General features: G+C 46.7%; 1 protein-coding gene across 1 annotated transcript in view; it reads left to right on the forward strand.

The window, feature by feature from the left end:
* The first annotated feature begins 606 nt into the window (after positions 1 to 606).
* The window catches only part of LOC124009095, a 28743-nt gene continuing 11156 nt past the window's right edge, over positions 607 to 18193 (forward strand). Inside the window, exons 1-3 of the mRNA XM_046320590.1 lie at positions 607 to 742; positions 930 to 1217; positions 3611 to 3810. Of these exons, the coding sequence (XP_046176546.1) occupies positions 673 to 742; positions 930 to 1217; positions 3611 to 3810 (558 nt within the window). The 5' untranslated portion in view covers positions 607 to 672. The remainder of the gene's footprint in view (positions 743 to 929; positions 1218 to 3610; positions 3811 to 18193) is intronic.

Here is an 18193-nt window from a genome sequence, read left to right on the forward strand (position 1 = left end):
GAAAAAACGAATATATATATTTTCTGAGCTTTCTTATATTTCATAGCAAAACCATTGTCTAACACTTGTATGTGTCATTAATTTTTATAGTTAATATTTCTGTTTTTGAATTTGGCGCTCTGCAATTTCACTGGATGTTGGCCAGGTGGGACGCTAGTGTCCCACACCCCCTAGTGAGGTTAAAGGACAGACACTTCATTTTTTGCCATTTATGAATGTGTTATTACATCCATTTCTATGGGATTTTGGTAGTATATGGCAAATTCTATATTTTATCAAATCATCTTGTTATGTATGTTTTATACCTAAAGGTGTTCTAAAATTCCAAATCAAATAGCTGAATGATCCATTCAGTATGTCCTGAGAAGAGATAGTTATGAAGAAGGGAGAAATATTGATGAGCATAAGAAGAGGTTTGATTCCAGGCTGAAATTCACTTCTAGCTCTGTCCCTTTGACTATCCAGAGGTCGCAGTTGTCTGACTCTGCTGTGTACTACTCTGCTCTGAGGCTCACTGTGACAACAGGATGTACAGCCCCCCTACAGAAACGAGTGTATCCTTGACACCAGTGTAGAAGAAAATGCAAGACTTACATCTGTGGTGGGTGTGATGTTAGCAGGGCTGTACACCTCACACAGTGACACACAGAAGGATATTTCAGAGGAGAGTGAATGCATGCAAACATAAGTCTGAAGATGGAGAAATCAACCAGTGTATTGATCATTCTGATTATGACTACAGGTAAACAATACCTAAACATTTGAACTCCTTGCATGCTTATAATCAGATTATTACATTATGGTATCATTAGTAAAACATATTTTGTTGGAGTAAAGTAATTTAAATGTGAATAACTTAGTTGATTTCTAAAAAGTCTTAAAAATAAGCATGTGTTTCAATCACTTTTATTATTTTATTTCCTCTGCAGGAATGGTATGTGGAGATAGTGTGACTCCTGACAAGAAGGAGTACACCCCCACAGAGGGATCATCAGTATCTCTGAGATGTACATATGAAACAAGCAGTGAATATGTTTCCCTTTACTGGTACAGGCATTATCCTAACCAGGCTCCTCAGTTTCTACTGTATAAAGGTGCCAGATCATGGAGCTCTGATGAACACATCCCTGATAAGAGATATAAATCCACAACATCCCGGACATCAACTGAACTGGTCATAACAAGCGTAACCCTGGCAGACACAGCTCTCTACTACTGTGCTCTCAAGCAATATACACAGTGATACAAAGTGTATAATACACCATACAAAAACCTGCAGACCAAAATGCTTTGTTGAAGTGGAACCACATTTGATGTCATGATGGCAGAAGTTAAGATCAGAGAACTGTGGTCACACCTGTGCTGTGTGAAATCACCAGGTGATCTAGTAGGTGTGTACTCACTTAGTGGTGTACTCACTTGTTGCCAGCGGTTTAGACATTAATGGCTGTGTTGAGTTATTTTGAGAGGACAGAAAACTTACGCTGTTATACAAGTTGTACACTCACTACTTTACATTGTAGCAAAGTGTAATTTCTTCAGTGTTGTCACATGAAAAGATATACTCAAATATTTATAAAAATGTGAGGGGTGTACACACTTTTGGGATATACTGTACATAAGTAACATATGCCTAAAATGGCACACCCAAATCTAACTGCCTGTAGCTCAGGACCTGAAGGAAGGATATGCATATTAGTGATACGATTTGAAAGGAAACACTTCGAAATAGTGGAAATGCGAAATTAATGTAGGACAACATAACAAATTAGATCTGGTAAAAGCTAATTACAAACATAAAAACTTTATTTTTTGTTCCATCACCTTTGAAATTAAAGAGAAAGAAACTCAGCAAAAAAATAAATGTCCACTCACTGTCAGCTGAGTTTATTTTCAGCAAAATTAACATGTGTAAATATTTGTATGAACATAACAAGATTCATTAACTGAGACATAAACTAAACAAGTTCCACAGACACGTGACTAACAAAAATGTAATATTGTGTCCCTGAACAAGGGGGTGGGTGGTCAAAATCAAAAGTAAGAGTCAGTATCTGGTGTGGCCACCAGCTGCGTAAAGTACTGCAGTGCATCTCCTCCTCATGGACTGCACCAGATTTGCCAGTTCTTGCTGTGAGATGTTACCATACTCTTCCACCAATGCACCTGCAAGTTCCCGGTAATTTCTGGGGGGAATGGCCGTAGCCCTCACCCTACGATCCAACAGGTCCCAGATGTGCTCAATGGGATTGATATCTGGGCTCTTCGCTGGCAATTGCAGAACACTGACATTTCTGTCTTGCAGGAAATCACGCACAGAACGAGCAGTATGGCGGAGGATGGATGTCTTCCCTGTAAAGCACAGCGTTGAGATTGTTAGCAATGACAATTAGCTCAGTCCGATGATGCTGTGACACACCACCCCAGACCATGACCGACCCTCCACCTCCAAATCGATCCCGCTCCAGAGTACAGGCCTCAGTGTAACGTTCATTCCTTCGACGATAAATTTGAATCCGACCGAAACCCCTGGTGAGACAAAATCGCAACTCGTCAGTGAAGATCACTTTTTGCCAGTCCTCTCTGGTCCAGGGATGTTGGGTTTGGCCCATAGGCAACGTTGTTGTCTGTGAGGTCTGGCCTTACAATAGGCCTACAAGCCCTCAGTCCAGCCTCTCCCAGCCTATTGCAGATAGTCTGAGCACTGATGCAGGGATTGTGCGTTCCTGGTGTAACTCGGGCAGTTGATGTTGCCACCCTGTACCTGTACTGCAGGTGTGATGTTCGGATGTACAGATCAAGTGCAGGTGTTGTTACACGTGGTCTGCCACTGTGAGGACGATCAGCTGTCCATCCTGTCTCCTTGTAGCGCTGACTTAGGCATCTCACAGTTACGGAAAATGTATTGCCCTGGCCACATCTGCAGTCCTCATGCCTCCTTGCAGCATGCTTACGGCACGTTTACGCAGATGAGCAGGGACCCTGGGCATCTTTCTTTTGGTGTTTTTCAGATTCAGTAGAAAGTTGTCATAACTGTGATCTTAATTGCCTACCATCTGTAAGCTGTTAGTATCTTAACGACTGTTCCACAGGTGCATGTTCATTCATTGTTTATGGTTAATTGAACATGCATGGGAAACAGTGTTCAAACCCTTTACAATGAAGATCTGTGAAGTTATTTTGATTTTTACGAATTATCTTTGAAAGACAGTGCCCTGAAAAGGGACGTTTCTTTTTTGCTGAGTTTAGAATATACAGTAGGTGTCCAGGTGCAATTTTGATTTTGGAGTGAGTATGCAAAGTTTCACATTGATCCAGTGAAGCATTGCAATTCTGCACAATATTTAAAAAATAAAAAGTATAAAGTCTGCCCAAATGTGCTGAATTGGTCAATTGATACATTTTCAAGTACATAACTATAGACAACATACAAAGATGATATGGTAATACAAAATGTAAGTTTATCACACTCCCAGGAATGTCATACATGATGGATCATTAGCTTTTTCACTAACTTTCACACATTTAGCCGGGCAGGGTGGGCGTGGAGTCAGAGACAGAAGGGGGTTCAAACTGTTCCTACATTTAATGTAAACATCGATTTACCAAGACACAGAACAAAGGCCAGGTTTCATCCTGTACATCTCAGGTACAGTGTTTATAAAGAAAACAGATCCTCTGAACACTCAAATATCTGTCAAACTCAATGAAGAGAAAAAACATTTGGATCTGGAGATCTCCTCTGCTGAAGTGACAGACTCTGCTCTGTACTACTGCACTGTGAGGCCCACATTGAAACCTACAAACACTGTACAAAAACCTCAGTAGAGACCAAGTCAGCAGGGATTTATCCAGTTTCTGCTTGAAATGGTGTCTAACCTTTTAGACATCAAAACACTAATAAATGTCTCCTGTATGTTAATTTCTCCTGTAAATTAAGCTTATGACTCAAATCCTTCACCTGTCCTTAAAATGATCTGAGCATTTACAGATTGTGTTAATTTGATGTGTATTCCTATTCTGCTCGTCAAACCTTTTAATCCCATCATATACATCAGTGGAGGCTGTTGAGGGGAGGACGGCTCATAATAATGGCTGGAATGGAGTGAATAGAATGATATCAAACATGGATTCCATGTGGTTGATACCTTTCCATTGTCTCCATTCCAGCCATTACTATGAGCCGTCCTGATATACATACAATATGTGTCATGTTTTGTCATTTATTATCATGTCTTGTCCCTGTGCTTCCCATTCTGTTCGTTTCCCCCTGCTGGTCTTATTAGGTTCGTTCCCTCTTTCTATCCCTCTCTCTCCCCCTCCCTCTCTCACTCTCTCGCTCTCTCTTCTCTCTATCGTTCCGTTCCTGCTCCCAGCTGTTCCTATTCCCCTAATCAATCATTTAGTCTTCCCACACCTGTTCCCGATCCTTTCCCTGATTAGAGTCCCTATTTCTCTCCTTGTTATTCGTTTCTGCCCTGTCGGTTCCTTGTCTAGAATTCACCGTGCTGTGTTTGTGTATCGCCCTGTCGTGTCGTGTTTTCCTCAGATGCTGCGTGGTGAGCAGGTGTCTGAGTCTGTCTGGTTCAAGTGCCTTCCCGAGGCAACCTGCTGTTCACCTGCTGTTCAAGATCGAGTCTCCAGTTTGTCCTCGTCATTTCGAGTGATAGTTGTGTTTTTTGATTGTATTTACTTTACTGGATTAAAGACTCTGTTTTCGCCAAGTCGCTTTTGGGTCCTCTTTCACCTGCATGACAGAAGGAACCGACCAAGGAATGGACCCAGCGACTTCAGACGCTCGTTACACTGCCGTCGAGATCCAAGGAGCCATGCTCGGCAGACACGAGCAGGAATTGTCTGCTGCTCGCCATGCCGTGGAGAACCTGGCCGCTCAGGTTTCCGACCTCTCTGGACAGTTCCAGAGTCTACGTCTCGTGCCACCTGTTACTTCCTGGCCTGCCGAGCCTCCAGAACCTAGGGTTAATAACCCACCTTGCTACTCCGGGCAGCCCACTGAGTGCCGCTCCTTTCTCACGCAGTGTGAGATTGTGTTCTCTCTCCAACCCAACACATACTCTAGAGAGAGAGCTCGGGTTGCTTACGTCATTTCACTCCTTACTGGCCGGGCTCGAGAATGGGGCACAGCTATCTGGGAGGCAAGGGCTGATTGCTCTAACAAGTTCCAGAACTTTAAAGAGGAGATGATTCGGGTTTTTGACCGTTCAGTTTTTGGTAGGGAGGCTTCTAGGGCCCTGGCTTCCTTATGCCAAGGTGAACGGTCCATAACGGATTATTCTATTGAGTTTCGCACTCTTGCTGCCTCTAGTGAGTGGAACGAGCCGGCGCTGCTCGCTCGTTTTCTGGAGGGACTCCACGCAGTGGTTAAGGATGAGATTCTCTTCCGGGAGGTTCCTTCAGATATGGACTCTTTGATTGCTCTCGCCATCCGCATAGAACGACGGGTAGATCTTCGTCACCGGGCTCGTGGAAGAGAGCTCGCATCAACGGTGTTTCCCTGCTCCGCATCGCAACCATCTCCCTCCTCTGGCTCAGAGACTGAGCCCATGCAGCTGGGAGGGATTCGCATCTCGACTAAGGAGAGGGAACGGAGGATCACCAACCGCCTGTGCCTCTATTGCGGAGTTGCTGGACATTTTGTTAATTCATGTCCAGTAAAAGCCAGAGCTCATCTGTAAGCGGAGGGCTACAGGTGAGCGCAACTACTCAAGTCTCTCCATCAAAATCCTGTACTACTTTGTCGGTCCATCTACGCTGGACCGGTTCGGGTGCTACATGTAGTGCCTTGATAGACTCTGGGGCTGAGGGTTGTTTCATGGACGAAGCATGGGCTCGGAAACATGACATTCCTTTCAGAGAGTTAGAGAAGCCTACGCCCATGTTCGCCTTAGATGGTAGTCATCTTCCCAGTATCAGATTTGAGACACTACCTTTAACCCTCACAGTATCTGGTAACCACAGTGAGACTATTTCTTTTTGATTTTCCGTTCACCGTTTACACCTGTTGTTTTGGGTCATCCCTGGCTAGTATGTCATAATCCTTCTATTAATTGGTCTAGTAATTCTATCCTATCCTGGAACGTTTCTTGTCATGTGAAGTGTTTAATGTCTGCCATCCCTCCCGTTTCTTCTGTCCCTACTTCTCAGGAGGAACCTGGCGATTTGACAGGAGTGCCGGAGGAATATCATGATCTGCGCACGGTCTTCAGTCGGTCCCGAGCCAACTCCCTTCCTCCTCACCGGTCGTATGATTGTAGTATTGATCTCCTTCCGGGGACCACTCCTCCTCGGGGTAGACTATACTCTCTGTCGGCTCCCCGAACGTAAGGCTCTCGAGGATTATTTGTCTGTGTCTCTTGACGCCGGTACCATAGTGCCTTCTTCCTCTCCGGCCGGGGCGGGGTTCTTTTTGTTAAGAAGAAGGACGGTACTCTGCGCCCTGCGTGGATTATCGAGGGCTGAATGACATAACGGTTAAGAATCGTTATCCGCTTCCCCTTATGTCATCAGCCTTCGAGATTCTGCAGGGAGCCAGGTGCTTTACTAAGTTGGACCTTCGTAACGCTTACCATCTCGTGCGCATCAGAGAGGGGGACGAGTGGAAAACGGCGTTTAACACTCCGTTAGGGCATTTTGAGTACCGGGTTCTGCCGTTCGGTCTCGCCAATGCGCCAGCTGTTTTTCAGGCATTAGTTAATGATGTTCTGAGAGACATGCTGAACATCTTTGTTTTTGTCTATCTTGACGATATCCTGATTTTTTCTCCGTCACTCGAGATTCATGTTCAGCACGTTCGACGTGTTCTACAGCGCCTTTTAGAGAATTGTCTCTACGTAAAGGCTGAGAAGTGCTCTTTTCATGTCTCCTCCGTTACTTTTCTCGGTTCCGTTATTTCCGCTGAAGGCATTCAGATGGATTCCGCTAAGGTCCAAGCTGTCAGTGATTGGCCCGTTCCAAGGTCACGTGTCGAGTTGCAGCGCTTTTTAGGTTTCGCTAATTTCTATCGGCGTTTCATTCGTAATTTCGGTCAAGTTGCTGCCCCTCTCACAGCTCTTACTTCTGTCAAGACGTGTTTTAAGTGGTCCGGTTCCGCCCAGGAGCTTTTGATCTTCTAAAGAACGTTTTACGTCCGCTCCTATCCTCGTTACTCCTGACGTCACTAGACAATTCATTGTCGAGGTTGACGCTTCAGAGGTAGGCGTGGGAGCCATTCTATCCCAGCGCTTCCAGTCTGACGATAAGGTTCATCCTTGCGCTTATTTTTCTCATCGCCTGTCGCCATCTGAGCGCAACTATGATGTGGGTAACCGTGAACTGCTCGCCATCCGCTTAGCCCTAGGCGAATGGCGACAGTGGTTGGAGGGGGCGACCGTTCCTTTTGTCGTTTGGACAGACCATAAGAACCTTGAGTACATCCGTTCTGCCAAACGACTTAATGCCCGTCAAGCTCGTTGGGCGTTGTTTTTCGCTCGTTTCGAGTTTGTGATTTCTTACCGTCCGGGTAGCAAGAACACCAAGCCTGATGCCTTATCCCGTCTGTTTAGTTCTTCTGTGGCTTCTACTGATCCCGAGGGGATTCTTCCTTATGGGCGTGTTGTCGGGTTAACAGTCTGGGGAATTGAAGGACAGGTTAAGCAAGCACTCACGCACACTGCGTCGCCGCGCGCGCTTGTCCTAGTAACCTCCTTTTCGTTCCTGTTTCCACTCGTCTGGCTGTTCTTCAGTGGGCTCACTCTGCCAAGTTAGCTGGTCATCCCGGTGTTCGAGGCACTCTTGCGTCTATTCGCCAGCGCTTTTGGTGGCCGACTCAGGAGCGTGACACGCGCCGTTTCGTGGCTGCTTGTTCGGACTGCGCGCAGACTAAATCGGGTAACTCTCCTCCTGCCGGTCGTCTCAGACCGCTCCCCATTCCTTCTCGACCATGGTCTCACATCGCCCTAGACTTCATTACCGGTCTGCCTTTGTCTGCGGGGAAGACTGTGATTCTTACGGTTGTCGATAGGTTCTCTAAGGCGGCACATTTCATTCCCCTCGCTAAACTTCCTTCCGCTAAGGAGACGGCACAAATCATTATCGAGAATGTATTCAGAATTCATGGCCTCCCGTTAGACGCCGTTTCAGACAGAGGCCCGCAATTCACGTCACAGTTTTGGAGGGAGTTCTGTCGTTTGATTGGTGCGTCCGTCAGTCTCTCTTCCGGGTTTCATCCCCAGTCTAACGGTCAAGCAGAGAGGGCCAATCAGACGATTGGTCGCATACTACGCAGCCTTTCTTTCAGAAACCCTGCGTCTTGGGCAGAACAGCTCCCCTGGGCAGAATACGCTCACAATTCGCTTCCTTCGTGTGCTACCGGGTTAACTCCGTTTCAGAGTAGTCTGGGTTACCAGCCTCCTCTGTTCTCATCCCAGCTTGCCGAGTCCAGCGTTCCCTCCGCTCAAGCGTTTGTCCAACGTTGTGAGCGCACCTGGAGGAGGGTGAGGTCTGCACTTTGCCGTTACAGGGCACAGACTGTGAGAGCCGCCAATAAACGCAGGATTAAGAGTCCAAGGTATTGTTGCGGCCAGAGAGTGTGGCTTTCCACTCGCAACCTTCCTCTTACGACAGCTTCTCGTAAGTTGACTCCATGGTTCATTGGTCCGTTCCGTGTCTCCCAGGTCGTCAATCCTGTCGCTGTGCGACTGCTTCTTCCACGACATCTTCGTCGCGTCCATCCTGTCTTCCATGTCTCCTGTGTCAAGCCCTTTCTTCGCACTCCCGTTCGTCTTCCCTCCCCCTCCCGTCCTTGTCGAGAGCGCACCTATTTACAAGGTACATAAGATCATGGACATGCGTTCTCGGGGACGGGGTCACCAATACTTAGTGGATTGGGAGGGTTACGGTCCTGAGGAGAGGAGTTGGGTTCCGTCTCGGGACGTGCTGGACCGTTCACTCATTGATGATTTCCTCCGTTGCCGCCAGGATTCCTCCTCGAGTGCGCCAGGAGGCGCTCGGTGAGTGGGGGTACTGTCATGTTTTGTCATTTATTATCATGTCTTGTCCCTGTGCTTCCCATTCTGTTCGTTTCCCCCTGCTGGTCTTATTAGGTTCGTTCCCTCTTTCTATCCCTCTCTCTCCCCCTCCCTCTCTCACTCTCTCGCTCTCTCTTCTCTCTATCGTTCCGTTCCTGCTCCCAGCTGTTCCTATTCCCCTAATCAATCATTTAGTCTTCCCACACCTGTTCCCGATCCTTTCCCTGATTAGAGTCCCTATTTCTCTCCTTGTTATTCGTTTCTGCCCTGTCGGTTCCTTGTCTAGAATTCACCGTGCTGTGTTTGTGTATCGCCCTGTCGTGTCGTGTTTTCCTCAGATGCTGCGTGGTGAGCAGGTGTCTGAGTCTGTCTGGTTCAAGTGCCTTCCCGAGGCAACCTGCTGTTCACCTGCTGTTCAAGATCGAGTCTCCAGTTTGTCCTCGTCATTTCGAGTGATAGTTGTGTTTTTTGATTGTATTTACTTTACTGGATTAAAGACTCTGTTTTCGCCAAGTCGCTTTTGGGTCCTCTTTCACCTGCATGACAATATGCATTGTTTATGTGACATCATCATGTGACATCATTGCTCTCAACATGCTCAGTGGTTTGGACCTCTGGTTGTAAATCCATGTGCTGCACTCTTTAGAGGAGCATACCTGAAGCCAACTGACTGATAATGGACAAGACAAACATAAAAGGATCTTACACTGTTTTGGTCTGGGTCACGAGATACGAAAAATAACTCAATTTCCCATATCATCATGTTGTAATATTTCATTGTTCATGTGATGGATTAGGGTCCTTTAAATTGAAATGTGCACAGCATACAATACAATTGACAATGAGTTATTTATGCAAAAATAAACAATAGAATGATTATAGACCTTGTCATTCTCCGAACTTCCTCAACATTTAAATATGGTAAGCAAGTGTAAGTAGCAAGTTTAAAATAATAATAAATGACCAACAAACAGCCGTTTCTGCAGCTCCTGGCTGATCTTCAGGTGAGGTACCTTCTTATCCTACCTGTGCCTCCCATTACACCTTCTGAAGGACAGATTCATCTGACCCAAGTGAGCTAGGTAGTTCGTCCACTGAGATGTTCTCTCTGCATCCTGATCAGTTATATGACAGATGTTCTTTGTATGTGCTCCTCCTGTAGACTGCCCTCCACAGTTATGAAGTCCAGTGACAAGGATTTGATACACTGCCGATTTTGCAGGTTTTCCTACTTACAAAGCATGTAGAAGTCTGTATTTAAAAAAAAATCATAGGTACACTTCAACTGTGAGAGACAGAATCTAAAAACAAAAATCCAGAAAATCACATTGTATGATTTTTAAGTAATTAATTAGCATTTTATTGCATGACATAAGTATTTGATTAACTACCAACCAGTAAGAATTCCGGCTCTCACAGACCTGTTAGTTTTTCTTTAAGAAGCGCTCCTGTTCTCCACTCATTACCTGTATTAACTGCACCTGTATAAAAGACACCTGTCCACACACTCAATCAAATAGACTCCAACCTCTCCACAATGGCCAAGACTAGGGAGATGTGTAAGGACATAAGAGATAAAATTGTAGACCTGCACAAGGCTGTGATAGGCTACAGGACAATAGGCAAGCAGCTTGGTGAGAAGGCAACTACTGTTGGCGCAATTATTAGAAAATGGAAGAAGTTCAAGATGACGGTCAATCAGCTTCGGTCTGGGGCTCCATGCAAGTTCTCACCTCATGGGGCATCAATGATCATGAGGAAGGTGAGGGATCAGCACAGAACTACAATGCAGGACCTGGTCAATGACCTGAAAAGAGTTGGGACCACAGTCTCAAAGAAAACCATTAGTAACACATTGCTGTCATGCAGGTGAATGAGGACCCAAAAGCGACTTGGCGAAAACAGAGTATTTAATCCAGAATAAACTTTACAAAACAAAAAGCATAATACTACACGTAAAGACGAGAACAGACTGGAGACTTGATCGAGAACTGCAGGTTGCCTCGGGAAGGCACTTGAACCTAGCAGACTCAGACACCTGCTCACCACGCAGCATCTGAGGGAAACACGACACGACAGGGCAAAACATAGACACAGCACGGTGAATTATAAATGAGGATCCGACAGGGCAGGTACGGGAAACAAGGAGAGAAATAGGGACTCTAATCAGGGAAAAGGATCGGGAACAGGTGTGGGAAGACTAAATGATGATTAGGGAATAGGAACAGCTGGGAGCAGGAACGGAACGATAGAGAGAAGAGAGAGCGAGAGAGTGAGAGAGGGAGGGGGAGAGAGAGGGATAGAAAGAGGGAAAGAACCTAATAAGACCAGCAGAGGGAAACTAATAGAATGGGAAGCACAGGGACAAGACATGATAATAAATGACAAAACATGACAGTACCCCCACTCACCGAGCGCCTCCTGGCGCACTCGAGGAGGAATCCTGGCGGCAACGGAGGAAATCATCAATGAGTGAACGGTCCAGCACGTCCCGAGACGGAACCCAACTCCTCTCCTCAGGACCGTAACCCTCCCAATCCACTAAGTATTGGTGACCCCGTCCCCGAGAACGCATGTCCATGATCTTATGTACCTTGTAAATAGGTGCGCTCTCGACAAGGACGGGAGGGGGAGGGAAGACGAACGGGGTGCGAAGAAAAGGCTTAACACAGGAGACATGGAAGACAGGATGGACGCGACGAAGATGTCGCGGAAGAAGCAGTCGCACAGCGACAGGATTGACGACCTGGGAGACACGGAACGGACCAATGAACCGCGGGAGTCAACTTACGAGAAGCTGTCGTAAGAGGGAGGTTGCGAGTGGAAAGCCACACTCTCTGGCCGCAACAATACCTAGGACTCTTAATCCTGCGTTTATTGGCGGCTCTCACAGTCTGTGCCCTGTAGCGGCAAAGTGCAGACCTCACCCTCCTCCAGGTGCGCTCACAACGTTGGACAAACGCTTGAGCGGAGGGAACGCTGGACTCGGCAAGCTGGGAAGAGAATAGAGGAGGCTGGTAACCCAGACTACTCTGAAACGGAGATAACCCGGTAGCAGACGAAGGAAGCGAGTTGTGAGCGTATTCTGCCCAGGGGAGCTGTTCTGCCCAAGACGCAGGGTTTCTGAAAGAAAGGCTGCGTAGTATGCGACCAATCGTCTGATTGGCCCTCTCTGCTTGACCGTTAGACTGGGGATGAAACCCGGAAGAGAGACTGACGGACGCACCAATCAAACGACAGAACTCCCTCCAAAACTGTGACGTGAATTGCGGGCCTCTGTCTGAAACGGCGTCTAACGGGAGGCCATGAATTCTGAACACATTCTCGATAATGATTTGTGCCGTCTCCTTAGCGGAAGGAAGTTTAGCGAGGGGAATGAAATGTGCCGCCTTAGAGAACCTATCGACAACCGTAAGAATCACAGTCTTCCCCGCAGACAAAGGCAGACCGGTAATGAAGTCTAGGGCGATGTGAGACCATGGTCGAGAAGGAATGGGGAGCGGTCTGAGACGACCGCAGGAGGAGAGTTACCCGACTTAGTCTGCGCGCAGTCCGAACAAGCAGCCACGAAACGGCGCGTGTCACGCTCCTGAGTCGGCCACCAAAATCGCTGGCGAATAGACGCAAGAGTGCCTCGAACACCGGGATGACCAGCTAACTTGGCAGAGTGAGCCCACTGAAGAACAGCCAGACGAGTGGAAACAGGAACGAAAAGGAGGTTACTAGGACAAGCGCGCGCGCGACGCAGTGTGCGTGAGTGCTTGCTTAACCTGTCTTTCAATTCCCCAGACTGTCAACCCGACAACACGCCCATAAGGAAGAATCCCCTCGGGATCAGTAGAAGCCACAGAAGAACTAAACAGACGGGATAAGGCATCAGGCTTGGTGTTCTTGCTACCCGGACGGTAAGAAATCACAAACTCGAAACGAGCGAAAAACAACGCCCAACGAGCTTGACGGGCATTAAGTCGTTTGGCAGAACGGATGTACTCAAGGTTCTTATGGTCTGTCCAAACGACAAAAGGAACGGTCGCCCCTCCAACCACTGTCGCCATTCGCCTAGGGCTAAGCGGATGGCGAGCAGTTCACGGTTACCCACATCATAGTTGCGCTCAGATGGCGACAGGCGATGAGAAAAATAAGCGCAAGGATGAACCTTATCGTCAGACTGGAAGCGCTGGGATAGAATGGCTCCCACGCCTACCTCTGAAGCGTCAACCTCGACAATGAATTGTCTAGTGACGTCAGGAGTAACGAGGATAGGAGCGGACGTAAAACGTTCTTTTAGAAGATCAAAAGCTCCCTGGGCGGAACCGGACCACTTAAAACACGTCTTGACAGAAGTAAGAGCTGTGAGAGGGGCAGCAACTTGACCGAAATTACGAATGAAACGCCGATAGAAATTAGCGAAACCTAAAAAGCGCTGCAACTCGACACGTGACCTTGGAACGGGCCAATCACTGACAGCTTGGACCTTAGCGGAATCCATCTGAATGCCTTCAGCGGAAATAACGGAACCGAGAAAAGTAACGGAGGAGACATGAAAAGAGCACTTCTCAGCCTTTACGTAGAGACAATTCTCTAAAAGGCGCTGTAGAACACGTCGAACGTGCTGAACATGAATCTCGAGTGACGGTGAAAAAATCAGGATATCGTCAAGATAGACAAAAACAAAGATGTTCAGCATGTCTCTCAGAACATCATTAACTAATGCCTGAAAAACAGCTGGCGCATTGGCGAGACCAAACGGCAGAACCCGGTACTCAAAATGCCCTAACGGAGTGTTAAACGCCGTTTTCCACTCGTCCCCCTCTCTGATGCGCACGAGATGGTAAGCGTTACGAAGGTCCAACTTAGTAAAGCACCTGGCTCCCTGCAGAATCTCGAAGGCTGATGACATAAGGGGAAGCGGATAACGATTCTTAACCGTTATGTCATTCAGCCCTCGATAATCCACTCAGGGGCGCAGAGTACCGTCCTTCTTCTTAACAAAAAGAACCCCGCCCCGGCCGGAGAGGAAGAAGGCACTATGGTACCGGCGTCAAGAGACACAGATAAATAATCCTCGAGAGCCTTACGTTCGGGAGCCGACAGAGAGTATAGTCTACCCCGAGGAGGAGTGGTCCCCGGAAGGAGATCAATACTACAATCATACGACCGGTGAGGAGGAAGGGAGTTGGCTCGGGACCGACTGAAGACCGTGCGCAGATCATGATATTCCTCCGGCACTCCTGTCAAATCGCCAGGTTCCTCCTGAGAAGTGGGGACAGAAGAAATGGGAGGGATGGCAGACATTAAGCACTTCACATGACAAGATACGTTCCAGGATAGGATAGAATTACAAGACCAATTAATAGAAGGATTATGACATACTAGCCAGGGATGACCCAAAACAACAGGTGTGAAAGGTGAACGAAAAATCAAAAAAGAAATAGTCTCACTGTGGTTACCAGATACTGTGAGAGTTAAAGGTAGTGTCTCAAATCTGATACTGGGAAGATGACTACCATCTAAGGCAAACATGGGCGTAGGCTTGTCTAACTGTCTGAAAGGAATGTTATGTTTCCGAACCCATGCTTCGTCCATGAAACAACCCTCAGCCCCAGAGTCAATCAAGGCACTGCATGTAGCACCCGAACCGGTCCAGCGTAGATGGACCGACATAGTAGTACAAGATCTAGATGAAGAGACCTGAGTAGTAGCGCTCACCAGTAGCCCTCCGCTTACTGATGGGCTCTGGCCTCTTACTGGACATGAATTAACAAAATGTCCATCAAATCCGCAATAGAGGCACAGGCGGTTGGTGATCCTCCGTTCCCTCTCCTTAGTCGAGATGCGAATCCCTCCCAGCTGCATGGGCTCAGTCTCAGAGCCAGAGGAGGGAGATGGTTGCGATGCGGAGCAGGGAAACACCGTTGATGCGAGCTCTCTTCCACGAGCCTGGTGACGAAGATCTACCCGTCGTTCTATGCGGATGGCGAGAGCAATCAAAGAGTCCACACTGGAAGGAACCTCCCGAGAGAGAATCTCATCTTTGACCACTGTGTGGAGTCCCTCCAGAAAACGAGCGAGCAGCGCCGGCTCGTTCCAGTCACTAGAGGCAGCAAGAGTACGAAACTCTATAGAGTAATCCGTTATGGATCGATCACCTTGGCATAGGGAAGCCAGGACCCTAGAAGCCTCCCCACCAAAAACTGAACGGTCAAAAACCCGAATCATCTCCTCTTTAAAGTTCTGGTAATTGTTAGAACAATCAGCCCTTGCCTCCCAGATAGCTGTGCCCCACTCTCGGGCCCGGCCAGTAAGGAGTGAAATGACGTAAGCAACCCGAGCTCTCTCTCTAGAGTATGTGTTGGGTTGGAGAGAGAACACAATCTCACACTGGGTGAGAAAGGAGCGGCACTCAGTGGGCTGCCCGGAGTAGCAAGGTGGGTTATTAACCCTAGGTTCTGGAGGCTCGGCAGGCCAGGAAGTAACAGGTGGCACGAGACGAAGACTCTGGAACTGTCCAGAGAGGTCGGAAACCTGAGCGGCCAGGCTCTCCACGGCATGGCGAGCAGCAGACAATTCCTGCTCGTGTCTGCCGAGCATGGCTCCTTGGATCTCGACGGCAGTGTTACGAGCGTCTGTAGTCGCTGGGTCCATTCCTTGGTCGGATCCTTCTGTCATGCAGGTGAATGAGGACCCAAAAGCGACTTGGCGAAAACAGAGTATTTAATCCAGAATAAACTTTACAAAACAAAAAGCATAATACTACACGTAAAGACGAGAACAGACTGGAGACTTGATCGAGAACTGCAGGTTGCCTCGGGAAGGCACTTGAACCTAGCAGACTCAGACACCTGCTCACCACGCAGCATCTGAGGGAAACACGACACGACAGGGCAAAACATAGACACAGCACGGTGAATTATAAATGAGGATCCGACAGGGCAGGTACGGGAAACAAGGAGAGAAATAGGGACTCTAATCAGGGAAAAGGATCGGGAACAGGTGTGGGAAGACTAAATGATGATTAGGGGAATAGGAACAGCTGGGAGCAGGAACGGGAACGATAGAGAGAAGAGAGAGCGAGAGAGGGAGAGAGGGAGGGGGAGAGAGAGGGATAGAAAGAGGGAAAGAACCTAATAAGACCAGCAGAGGGAAACTAATAGAATGGGAAGCACAGGGACAAGACATGATAATAAATGACAAAACATGACAATTGCGCCGTCATGGATTAAAATCCTGCAGTGCACACAAGGCCCCCCCTGCTCAAGCCAGCGCATGTCCAGGCCCATCTGAAGTTTGCCAATGACCATCTGGATGATCCAGAGGAGGAATGGGAGAAGGTCATGTGGTCTGATGAGACACAAAATATAGCTTTTTGGTCTAAACTCCACTCGCCGTGTTTGGAGGAAGAAGAATGATGAGTACAACCCCAAGAACACGATCCCAACCATGAAGCATGGAGGTGGAAACATCATTCTTTGGGGATGCTTTTCTGCAAAGGGGACAGGATGACTGCACCATATTGAGGGGATGATGGATGAAGCCATGTATCACGAGATCTTGGCCAACAACCCCATTCCCTCAGTAAGAGCATTGAAGATTGGTCGTGGCTGGTTCTTCCAGCATGACAACGACCCGACACACAGCCAGGGCAACTAAGGAGTGGCTCTGTAAGAAGCATCTCAAGGTCCTGGAGTGGCCTAGCCAGTCTCCAGACCTGACCCCAATAGAAAATCTTTGGAGGGAGCTGAAAGTCCATATTGCCCAGCGACAGCCCCGAAACCTGAAGGATCTGGAGAAGGTCTGTATGGAGTAGTGGGCCAAAATCCTTGCTACAGTGTGTGCAAACCTGGTCAAGAACTACAGGAAACATATGATCTCTGTAATTGCAAACAAAGGTTTCTGTACCAAATATTAGGTTCTGCTTTTCTGATGTGTCAAATACTTATGTCATGCAAAAAAATGCTAATTAATTACTTAAAAATCATACAATGTGATTTCTGGATTTTTGTTTTAGATTCCGTCTCTTACAGGTGAAGTGTACCTATGATAGAAATTACAGACCTCTACATGCTTTGTAAGTGGGAAAACCTGCAAAATCGGCAGTGTATCAAATACTTGTTCCTCCCACTATGTCATGCAATAAAATGCATATTAATTACTTAAAAATCAGTGTATCAAATACTTGTTCTCCCAACTGTATATATTTCCTGAGCTTTCTTATTTCTGATAGATACAGGACAGACACTTCATTTTTTTGCCATTGATGAATGTATTATTCGTTGTGTTTGGTAGTAAAGTCCAAATTCTATATTTTATCAAGTCATCTTGTATTTGTTTTATACCTATATTCCAAAGTCGATCCACTGTATGACCTCCCCAACCTTTTAGACTAGAAATTCAAATGAAGAGCCAGCTATTGTTCTTTACCACTGCTCTTTAAATACTTGTTTTTCTTATCTAACACTTATCTCTTACTTTTTAGGGGTTATTTTCTTAAAACTGCATTGGTGCATTGTTGGTTAACTTCTTGATGCACCCATCCCGTTAGCGGGATCATTTTGGTATCACATATCACATATCACTCAATATCACATATCACAGTACAGTGGTTCCTCCTTTAAAAGTTATGTCATACGGCAGCACACCTTGCCTGATGCCGCAGCATTCTGTGGCATGTCATTTAATTCCATTTTTTATGTTACTGCAAGTTATTGCTAGTTTGGCCACCAGGGGGCATCTTTGAGAAGCATTTGATCGTATTCCGTCCGTATTGGCATTACCAGAGAATTTGAAATCCTTTTTTGTAATCACTTAGTATATGAGATTGATTTTAAGAAACTTGTCTTAATTCATTTGATTAATATTATGGTTTCTATTCAGAGAAAAACAAAAAACGAAACCCTAACCCTTTTCCATTAGGATGGAATGGAAAATATGGCGATGTACAACATGATGGTCGAGAGTAGGCTACAGGATTGAAGGATTCTAAATTGGTTGCCTTCATCAGACAACTTTGTTCTAATATTTCTGTAAATCAGTGATAATTATTCCCATAGTAATTCATTATGATCCTTAACCTCTTGCTCCTACCTGACACGCAGGCGTCCCATCTAGACATCTGGAAATGCAAATGCGCTACGCTAAATGCTAATAGTACTAGTTAAAACTCAAAC

Source organism: Oncorhynchus gorbuscha, linkage group LG22 (assembly GCF_021184085.1).
Source record: "Oncorhynchus gorbuscha isolate QuinsamMale2020 ecotype Even-year linkage group LG22, OgorEven_v1.0, whole genome shotgun sequence".
Lineage (NCBI taxonomy): Eukaryota > Metazoa > Chordata > Actinopteri > Salmoniformes > Salmonidae > Oncorhynchus > Oncorhynchus gorbuscha.